General features: G+C 36.1%; 1 protein-coding gene across 1 annotated transcript; it reads left to right on the forward strand.

Annotated features, from left to right (window-relative positions):
* The first annotated feature begins 8,691 nt into the window (after positions 1-8,691).
* Positions 8,692-10,635, forward strand: LOC109147200. The gene has a single exon (XM_019294835.1). The coding sequence runs from the start codon at positions 8,692-8,694 to the stop codon at positions 10,633-10,635; it is 1,944 nt and encodes a 647-aa protein (XP_019150380.1).
* The last annotated feature ends 1,424 nt before the right edge of the window (positions 10,636-12,059 follow it).

Consider the following 12,059-nt stretch of genomic DNA (forward strand, 5'->3'; position numbering starts at 1 on the left):
ACTTTTAGCGAAATATTTAAGGACCTATTTGACCATTTTCTCTAATTAAAATTAGAGTAAATACCCAAAATGGTCCCTCGACTATAGCTGAATTCACAAATTGGTCATCGACTTTCAATTTCAACTAATTAAGTCCTTAACTTTGCAATTTGAACACAATTTTGTCCTCTGTCTATTTGACCGTTTGTTGACTGCGATTTTTGAGGATATATATGTAATTTCATGGTCCATCGTCGAGTTTTTAAGGTTCCGGTTGCATTTCCAGACCGCACTGTTACATTTGAATCCACTGTCGAAAGCAATCTACCATCCAGTCGCCTTTTTTCATCCTCCCTTTGGATTAATGTAGTTGAGTTCGTACCAGGACGAAGAAGACGACGTGTTCCCGAACCGGTGCAACGTCATCCTGGAGGCCTCTACGTGCTCCGGCGAGAGCTGAAGGTTCTTCTGGAGATCGTAGATCACGGTCAATAAATGGTCAAATAGATGAAGGACCAAATCGTGTCAAAATTGCAAAATTAAGGACTTAATTGGTTGAAATTGAAAGTCGATGACCAATTTGTGAATTTAGCTATTGTCGAGGAAATATTTTAGGTATTTTCTCTTAAAATTACTACATAATTGGATTTGTAGGTGTTCCCCTTATTGATCTAAAAAAAATTACTACATAATATTTATTTTTTAAAAATAATTTTTAAAATTCTTTTATTAACTATAGTTATCAAAATAGGCTAGTCGCGCATGTCTAAAAATTGATAGCCCGCTTCACCATACCAAGGCAGTTATTATATCGTTGATTAGGGTTTACCATGCACATTGTTAAACATGTTTTAAATTATATATGTACATATTGTCAATATATTATGTATTTTTAGTTAATAAATTAAGTATATTCAGTTATTATTTGATATATATAATATAATATGTTAACTATGAACATAATAACTAAATGTATATAATTTATTAATTAAAAGTACATAATATATTAACAATATGTACATAATTTGAATTAAGATTCACAATGCTCGTGAATTTCAGACCATGGTCCACAATATAATTTGTCCGATCAAGATCCACATGCCATAGTGCGCCAATTAACCCATAGTTTACATAGTTTAAACAAATATGAATACAAAGTTTACATAGTTTTTTAAAATTAATTTAATTAAAGACTAATTTAAAAAATTAATAATTGGATACGAAATAGTTTACATAGTTTAAACAAATATGAATACAAAGTTTTAAACTAAAAAATCACTTCTGTAATGACTTAAAAATACAAATCATTAAAAAAAAAAACTAAAAAACTAAAAAAAAAAAAACTAAAAAGTGACTAAATAATCCACAACGTAGTACAAATTTTAAAAACTCAAAATATTATATTCTAATATGAAAATATTTTCTTAATATTGAGAGTGTGTGGTAAATAGTTGTTAGCTGATTGTGTTAATGGGTTTGACTACTTGATAACATTAGCTGGTTGTAGAAAAGTGTTTAGTAAATTAACTGTTAGCTAATAATTGATTACATGCAAAAGGACTTTTTTAAAAAAATGATCGAAAAAGTTATTTTGAACAACTTTTTGAATTTTGACATTTCGGAGCAATAAGCTGTCTCAATTAATCAAACACTCATATTGATTGTTTAACCAAATCAAACATCTAATAATAATCAAATAAATCAAAATTGATTGATAAAGTAACTATGTTACCTGACAATACCATTGTTATTCATATTGGCCAGCTTTTAAAGTTCCAACCTACCCCAACTTTATTATGTAACAGTGTGGGTCGAGTCAGCCCTACTATGTTTGTTTTAACAGTTACTCCGTATATTAATTATTTGTAAATTAATTAATCATAATGTAAAATAATAAAAAATCCCTGTAAACAATAAATACTTTGATAAATCTAATGATGTAGTCACTTTCGTAACCTCAAAGATTTTAAGATTTTCTTTCCAATAAAATCCTCACCAGTCGCCAATTAGCCATGAGAAAGAAATGCAAAAGAATGCACAATAATACAAGCAACAAATGAAGTGCATTAGATGATAAAATATATGTGGTCCATTATTAAAATCCATGAAAAAAAAACAACAATGTGGGGGCAGATGTCAAGTCAAATAATTTTATTGTTTGTTTCCTTCAACTTATGGTTAATTATAAAATCTAAGGGGGCGTTTGGTTCAGGTTATATAACATAACTAAGGGAATGTGATATTCCAAAGCTCACATTCCTATGTTTGGTTCACATTATCTCAGGGAATCTAACATTCCCCAGGAATGTCACATTCCCTCCACATAGGATTTTGAAGGGAATGTGATTCCCTTCAATTTCTAAGGTTATGTAAGATAACCTTGGTTATGTTAGTTTATATATCTCTCTCTCTCACACACACACACACATATAATTATTTTTGTAATTATATATTCTTTATTTTTATTATGTTAGGTTAGCATATAAAATAATTTTGTTTCTGAAGTTCAATATTTTAAAATCATGTAATTATATATGATACCATTATCTTATTTATTTATTTATTTAAATTTTTAAATTTATTAAAATATATGAAAATATGTTAAGGATATTATAGTGTGTGAATAAAGATAACCCTAAACCAAACATGATTATATTACATACCCAATTTTAACCAAACACAGGAATCTAACATTCCCAGTAATCTAACATTCCCAGCAATCTAACATTCCCTAAGGTAATCTGACATTCCGTGAACCAAACGACCCCTAAATATTATATTAGGCTATCTTCACTCATATAATTTTCTCTCACTTTCAAAATAACATATCACTAAATTTATAAATTCATTATTTCCTCTATATCGATACAATTCTCTCTCATTAAAAAAAAAAAAAAAAAAAAAAGTCCCACACTCCCACCATCACATTACTTTATTAAAAAAAAACATTTTTATTAATAAAATAATACTAATAATAATAATAATAATAATATTTAAAAGTCATAAAAGAGCTTTGCAATTCTGATAGGGGAATGGTAAATTTTGCAATTTTGAACCTATCAAAATTGCAAAGCATCTCAACGTGACAATTTTTTTTTAATTTTTTTAAATTTTTTTTTAAATTTTTTTAACAATTGCTACGCCATCTTGCAATCCCTGCTATTGCGGGGATGTAGATGGCCTTAGGGCAAACAATTTCTTGCCGACAAATAGTTACATATAAAGTAATTATATTTTGATTAAATATTCTATGATACTATTTTTTGTAACTTTTAAATTAAAATTTTAATATTTTTTTATGGGTGCAAACTATATGTTTAAAGTGATGCAAAGTTGACTTGGTAACTATAAAATTTTAAATTCGACTTCTCGTTGAAACTGTATATTGACTTATGTTGACTTGAGAACATTTTGTCAAATTCTAGTCAAAAAGGGAATACTAAGACAATCAAGGATTAGGACATATATTCCTAATCTAAATAGGAATAGTAATCCTATTCCTATCCAACCTGCAAACTCTCGGCCTACAAAAGGAACTGCTTCACAACTCTCTCATTCACGCTTTCAGCACCTAATCGTGAGCACGAGAGTAATTGAGAGAGATTCCCAAATCCCCTTGAAAAGTAGTACAAGTGTTTAGGTCTCAATAGCTTGATAGGAAATCATATTGTGTAATTCTCGTTCCCTAAACAAAAGTGTACTTTAAATATTGAGCTTTTAGTGGATTTAGGCAAATTCTCAATTTGAGAAGTGCCTCGCAGATTAGGGCTGCTTGCCCGAAACTGTGTTATAAATATTTGTGTCACAACGTCTGTTTCAACGTTACCGAACTCAAACGTCTATATTAATTTCAATTGGTATCAGAGCGGGTCTGCTCAAGTTACCAGCAGGATCCAAATGGAGTTCCCAAGAGAAGGTCTTTCAAACAACAGACCCCCGGCTTTACTTGGCACAAACTTCTCCTACTGGAAAGCTCGAATGCAGATATACATTCTAGCACAAGGAGAAGGCGTCTGGAATGCAATAGAAAACGAATGGAAAACTCCGGTTGATGATAAAGGAAATGCAAAACCTAGAACTGATTGGAGCGAAGAAGAGAAAACTGAATATGACTTCAACTCAAAGGCTATGAATGCAAAATATGGGGCAGTAAGCGAAGACACTTTTAAACTAATTGCATCAACACGCATAGCCAAAATTGCGTGGGGTATATTGTGCGATCATCATGAGGGAAACACAACTGTAAGACAATCAAAGCTTCAGATGATACAAACCGAATTTGAAAACCTGAAAATGGGGGAGGAAGAAAGCATCACCCAATTCAGTGCCAGAGTCTTAAGTATATCTGGAGATGCATTCAACTTAGGCGACCTATACCCGAACATAGGATCGTCAAAAAGGTTCTACGCTCACTACCCGGAAGATTCCAAATGAAAGTCACCGCTATTCAAGAGCATAAAGATCTGAATACATACAGACTAAGTGACCTAATCGGAAATCTTCAAACCTATGAACTGGAGATGCTACAAGGTCAGAAAAACAATGGTAAAGGAATAGCATTACAGTCCAGACAAGAAGAGAACTCAGAAACTGATTCAGAAACCATGGAACAGTCAATTGCACTACTAACAAAGAATTTTAACCGAGTTCTCAAGAAGTTTAACAAGTCCAGAAATAAAAACTTCTCAAACAACCCGGTAAATTCTACAAATCAGAAACCATCCAATCCAAAGAGAAGAGATAGTGCAATTACTGAAGGAATACAATGCTATGAATGCAAAGGCTTTGGACACATTCAATCAGAATGTGCTACATACTTGAAAAGGAAAAATAAAACATATATAACAACTCTGAGCGATGACTCAGATAGTGAAGAAGATGATAACAATACGAACTTCGTAGCATTCACTGCTAGTCATGAAGACAACAATAGTGATGACATGCAAGAGTTACTAGAGGCATACACTCAACTAAATGCCAAATGGGAACAAATCATCAAGAAAAACTTGGAACTCATGGAAGATAATCACTATTTAAAGAATGAAAAAGAGCGAATAGAGAAACAGTACAAAGAAGCCCAGAACGAACTCCTAGATCTCAAGAACAGAGAAACAAAACTGCTACAAGAAATTAAGGAGCTTACCAAAAGACCCGGGACTCCAAACACGGACACCAGTGAGAATAATCAACCTGAAATACAGGAGGTGTCGCAACAGCACTTCCGACATCGAAGAAGAATAAGGTGCTACTATTGTCACAAACTAGGACACATCAAAGCACATTGCTACAAAAGACAAAACGACTATTACTACAGACAAAACAACGGGGTATGGCCACCACACAACAGAAATAATAGCAAGAAAATCTGGGTAAGAAAAGACCAAAATGTTGCATACACTTCCAAAACAAACAAAGAGCAAGATATATGGTATTTTGACAGTGGATGTTCCAGGCATATGACTGGAAATCCAGAAAATTTAGAAAACATACACTATAAAGATGAAGGATATGTTACCTTTGGAGATGGAGGAAAAGGAAAAATTGTTGCAAATGGAATCCTGAATGTACATGGACTGCCAAAACTGCCAAAAGTCTTCCTAGTACAAGGGTTAAAAGCAAACCTGATTAGTATAAGTCAACTATGTGAAGATGAACTTAAAGTGGAATTCACAAAAGATAGTTGCAATGTTCTCAATCATAATCATGAATGTGTTATGATCGGAAGAAAATCCGCAAATAAATGCTACACATGGGACGGTGATCTATCTTGCCTACAGACAACCGTCAATCAAACACAACTATGGCACCAACGGATGGGTCACATAAACTTTCATGACATGAAAAAGGGTTTAAAGAAGGGAGCCTATCGAGGAGTTCCAACACTTGACATAGATGATAACAAAAAATGTGATGCATGCCTTGAAAACAAAATAACCCGAACAGTCCATAGGAAGACCTCAGGAATATACACTTCTAGAATTCTAGAACTACTACACATGGACTTGTTTGGGCCAACTCAGACAGAAAGCATAGGGGGAAAGAGATATGTTTATGTAACAGTTGATGACTACTCAAGATTCACATGGGTAAACTTTCTTAGAGAAAAATCTGAAGCATTTACAACATTCAAAACCCTCATTATCAAAATTCAGAATGAAAAAGAGGGAAGAATAGGAAAAATTATTCGCCTAAGAAGCGATCATGGAAGAGAGTTCGAGAATACAAAATTCAAAGAATACTGCACAGAGAATGGAATTCATCATGAGTTCTCCGCACCAAAAACACCCCAACAGAATGGGGTAGTTGAACGAAAGAATCGAACCATCCAAGAAATGGCAAGAGTCCTCTTAAATCAAAAGACTTCCATCAAAATTCTGGGCAGAAGCAGTTAACACAACATGCTATTTGATAAACCGGGTATTCATTCGAAAAGAAATCAACATGACACCATATCAAATCTGGAAAGGAAGAACACCAAATTTAAAACACACACATGTGTTTGGAAGCAAATGCTATATTCTAAAAGATAGAGAACCATTGGGAAAGTTTGATATCAAAGGAGATGAAGGAATCTTCCTAGGATACTCCTCAAACAGCCGGGCATACCGAGTATATAACCTCAGGACAAACACTGTCATGGAGTCTATCAATGTTATGGTCAATGACACAACAGAAGATTTCCCCAAAAATGATGAAGAGATAACTGGTGTTGAAACAGCAGTTCCAACATCACACAACCAGAAATCAGAACCAGAAATATTAGAAAAAGAAGAAACTGTAGACCTTGAAGAAGAAATCCACACCACTGATGAAACCAGGGTACAGAAAAATCATCCAATAGAGAACATCATAGGAGGACTAAATGAAGGAATCAGGACTAGAGGAAAGAAACGAGACTATCAAAAAATGGAAGAAGGAGACTATGACTACTGCTACACCTCAAAAATTGAACCCAAAAACATCACGGAAGCCCTAAAAGATGAATTTTGGGTAGAAGCCATGCAAGAAGAATTACAACAATTCGAAAGACACAATGTCTGGGAGTTAGTCCCTAAACCGGAACATGCCAATATCATAGGGACAAAATGGATTTACAAAAATAAAACGGATGAACAAGGAAACATCATACGTAACAAAGCCCGACTAGTAGCTCAAGGATACACTCAAGTAGAAGGAACAGACTTCGAGGAAACATTTGCCCCAGTAGCCAGAATTGAATCAATTCGGCTACTCATAGCAGTAGCTTGCATACTCAAGATAAAACTCTACCAAATGGATGTGAAAACTGCATTCCTGAATGGATATCTAAAAGAAGAGGTCTATGTTGCTCAACCAAAAGGATTTGAAAACCCCATTTTCCACAAAGTGTGTTTAAACTTAACAAAGCACTATACGGACTAAAACAAGCACCACGGGCTTGGTACGAACGCCTCACTGATTTCCTAATCAAAAAGGGTTACACAAGAGGCAGCGTGGACAAAACCCTATTCGTCAAACAACTCGGTCAAGACATAGTCATTGCCCAAATCTATGTTGATGACATAGTATTTGGCTCAACACTCAAGGTCCACAAAGACCAATTCATCATCAACATGGAAGGGGAATTCGAGATGAGCATGGTTGGGGAACTAACCTACTTTCTTGGTCTACAAATCAGACAACTGGACAATGGAATCTTTATCTCTCAAAGCAAGTATGCCAAAAATTTAGTCAAAAGATTTGGTCTAGAAGAAAGCAAGGTTGTCAGAACACCTGTTCCAACAACAGAGAGAATATCAAGGGATGCAGAGGGAAAACCGGTTGAACAAACCCTATATCGAAGCATGATAGGAGGGTTACTGTACCTAACTGCCAGCAGACCAGATCTAAGCTTTGCAGTAGGGATTTGTGCAAGATACCAAGCAGATCCAACCGAGCAACATTTAAAAGCGGTCAAAAGAATCATTAAATACGTGAAAGGGACATCTGATCTAGGAATATGGTACTCATTTGACACCAATCATCATCTCTCAGCTTATTGTGATGCTGACTGGGCAGGTAACATAGATGACAGAAAAAGTACGTCAGGAGGATGTTTTTTCCTAGGTACTAATCTAGTATCATGGATCAGCAAGAAACAAAGCTCAATTTCACTGTCAACAGCAGAGGCCGAATATATTGCAGCAGGAAGCTGTTGCACACAACTACTTTGGATGAAACAGATGCTAGAAGACTATGGAATGCAACAGTCAACTATGACAATTCACTGTGACAATAAGAGCGCAATAGACATTTCAAAAAATCTAGTTCAACACTCAAGGACAAAACACATAGACATCAGACATCATTTCATAAGAGAATTAGTTGAAGATGAAATCATCAGTCTTACTCACATAAGTACAGAAAGACAACTAGCAGATATTTTGACCAAAGCTCTAGATGGAAATAGATACACAAAACTAAGGGCTGAAATGGGCCTGTGTATCCTATAACACTCATCAATTAAAAGAGAAACACATGGGCCCAATCCACAAAACAAGTCCATCAACCCAAAACCGGCCCATGTCCATATCTGATATATCACACCGACCCATCATAAAAGACCCAAACCCGGATACCCATCCCAAACAAAAGCCCTGTTTCAGAAACCCAAAATCGTCATCCTTACCCGACTCCACTCAACATCCATAAGTGACCTTCCCACTCACCCCAAACCTTCACACAACAGGAACCATGGTGAGAACACGAAACCAAAGGATGGGAAAGTTACCACGAAAGAGAACGAACAAGGGCACCACAAACTACACCGGCACCGGAGAGTCCTCGAACCCGGTATGTGTCGAAGAAGAAAGTCCCAACATTGCAACAAATCCCGTTCCGATAGCCAGAGTACCGTTCGGCGAACCCCAAGAACAGAGCCACCCACCAGGTAACCCGAATCTCCCTCTAGCAGATCATGAAGAAATCCCCATGCCCATGCCCATCGCGGCTGATTTCGGGGACAATAGAATTGTTGATCCGAACGATTTAGTGGTACAACTCCGGTTTGCCATAAATCGTGGCTGGGAACCTGATCTAGGTTCCTATGTTAGCTCTGTAGATGAAGAAAATCCAAGGGGAACTGAAAATGAGGGACAAGAGGAGTTTCAACATCATGAGGTGAATCGTCCCCCAAGTCCTACAAATGGAGAACAAACCCAAATCGATGAAACTCCAAATCCAATTCCTCGGGTCAACCGAAACCCTAGAAAGAGGAAGGTGACTGACCCGTATGAAGGGGCCGATCCCAGAGCCAAAAGGCCGAATGATTTCCCAATACGGGCAGGACCCCCCCACCGACAGCCAAATATCCCACCTAAACCCTCAAAAACCAAGAAATCAAAAATGACACAAACAGAGGATGAACATGACTGGACACCCAATGAAGATAATGATGGTGATGAAAGAGTAAGGACCCGAGCCCAAAAGAAGTCCCAGCTACCTACCAAGGAAAAAGAAAAACAAAAGAAGAAACCAACCACCAAAAGGGATAGACTGTCCAGCAAGGAAAAGGGGAAACAGAAAGTAGGTACTAAGGAAAAGGGGAAACAGAAAGTAGGTACTAATGCTGACATGTCATACCTACCAAAACCCCATAGTACAACCTTTCTGAGAAAAGAAGCAGTAAGTTTATGGAAAAGAATAGTAGAAAGAAAAATTATCAGCCAAAAACTGCTTCCCATAGATAAGCTAGACAATCCAGAACAGATTCAAGAAATATTAATCACAAGTCAACTCCTGGGAACAGTGACCAATATAGAACCCTATGATGAACAGGTTATACAGGAGTTCTACTGCAATATGACAAAAACCATCTCTACACCTAGTAGTCCTTTGTATGGAAAGGTATATGTAAGAGGCAGTTTCTATAACTTCACTCCAGACATCATCAACAGATATCTAGGAACACCAGAAGCAGAACAAAACATGGAAATAAACAGTGAGCAAGTTGCCCAAGAGCTCACAGCTGGAAATGTCATTTTTGAAAAGAACAAGATCAAAGCAGCTTCCCTAACAAGCAAATATGCCACCCTCCAGAAAATAGCTCTAGCAAACTGGATGCCATCACTCCACGAATCCACTGTGAAATGGACTTTAGCAGAGCTGCTATACAAGATAGGGAAAGGAGTTAAACTCAACATGGGTGTCATTATCTACTCACAAATCACAAACCTAGCTGAAGACACAAAATCCAACACTTCCTTAATCTTTCCAAACCTCATCTTTGGCATCCTGACAAAACAGAATCTCAAGACACATGGCCCAAAAACCATTGTCAAGAACCTCAACACCACAGTAAAATTAAGGAAGGGAAGCCATCAAAATGACCTAAGATCCTCAGCCCCAAAGAACAATCCTCTAGACTCCAAGACACTAATCAGCTATTTTGAGGGAAGACTAACAGAATTGGAGACCTCAGAAAAACAAATCTTAAGGAAACACATGGACATCAAGGAAGAAAGAGCAGAGATATCAGAATGGTTAGAAATCCTAAAAGCAGCCAATGAAGAAGATCATGAAGAAGATCAAGAATCAGAAGAAGAAAGCCAGGAGCTCCCTCAAGAAAAGGATGAGCACACTCAAGAAAAGGGTGTTGAAACCCCTGTTTCAACATCAAATTCAGAAAATAGACCTTGACCATTTTAGCAAAAAAGGGGGAGAAAGGCAGGCAGAGAACTCTCTGTTGTGAGTTTTTTTTTGGGTTGCAGAGAAGGCAGAACTCTTGTTGTGAATCTTTGTTGGGTTGCACGGCAACAATTCTTTTTTGTTGGCACAACTTCTGGCATAGTTACTCTAAGCTTTTGTTACAAGCAGATCAGACAAGAAAGCCAAGCAGATCTTTGAGAGCTTAGCTCATTTACACCCCAATGATTCCTGTGTCATTTAAATTTATCCTCAGCATGGTAACCGGAAAGGATGTAAAATACCTTTATCTGGTATATATTATCTTATTTTTGCATATGCATATCATTTACCTTTGGGACCCAGGATGCATCCTAATATTAGCAATACTAGCCCAACTCTTGCATATACAAAAAAAAAAAAAAAAAAAAAAAAAAAAAAAAAAAAAAACAAGAGCTTAACTGTATCCAATGTCCCACAAATTAAGGGGGAGACAATTCCCCTTAACAATCTCTGAAGAAACAAGATACATCAGGATAAGAAGGAGATTCACAAATTAAGGGGGAGACAAATCACACAGAACAAGCCATGAGAAGATTCAAGATGAACCAAAGTTTTTGCTAAAATTTGACAAAGGGGGAGAATGTTGACTTGAGAACATTTTGTCAAATTCTAGTCAAAAAGGGAATACTAAGACAATCAAGGATTAGGACATATATTCCTAATCTAAATAGGAATAGTAATCCTATTCCTATCCAACCTGCAAACTCTCGGCCTACAAAAGGAACTGCTTCACAACTCTCTCATTCACGCTTTCAGCACCTAATCATGAGCACGAGAGTAATTGAGAGAGATTCCCAAATCCCCTTGAAAAGTAGTACAAGTGTTTAGGTCTCAATAGCTTGATAGGAAATCATATTGTGTAATTCTCGTTCCCTAAACAAAAGTGTACTTTAAATATTGAGCTTTTAGTGGATTTAGGCAAATTCTCAATTTGAGAAGTGCCTCGCAGATTAGGGCTGCTTGCCCGAAACTGCGTTATAAATATTTGTGTCACAACGTCTATTTCAACGTTACCGAACTCAAACGTCTATATTAATTTCAACTTACTTAGTTTTAGTTTGGGTCGGTTAACTATAGAAAATTTAAATTGATTTATCTTTTTGTGATTCATTGCCGACTATGGTCATAAGGCGGTGAGCTTTACCCATGACACACATTTGAATAGCAGATACGTGATTTTTTGTAAATCAAAATGATACAATCTCAACCTTTGTAATTGTATTTTGTGGACATAAATGGATAACTTATACATCAACTTTTTATATCAGCTGGACTAAAATATATATAGCATTATATAGTACATATACTTTTCATGAAAGAGCTAGGATTGTGAAAGTTTGTTGGAAATAAGCCATAATTAGACTGTCATTATAGCT

Source organism: Ipomoea nil, unplaced genomic scaffold (genome assembly GCF_001879475.1).
Source record: "Ipomoea nil cultivar Tokyo-kokei standard unplaced genomic scaffold, Asagao_1.1 scaffold1978, whole genome shotgun sequence".
Taxonomy (NCBI): domain Eukaryota; kingdom Viridiplantae; phylum Streptophyta; class Magnoliopsida; order Solanales; family Convolvulaceae; genus Ipomoea; species Ipomoea nil.

Bases quoted from the DNA above. Each gene is read 5' to 3' on its own strand.
- LOC109147200 (XM_019294835.1), top strand. From the start codon at position 8,692: ATGGTGAGAACACGAAACCAAAGGATGGGAAAGTTACCACGAAAGAGA.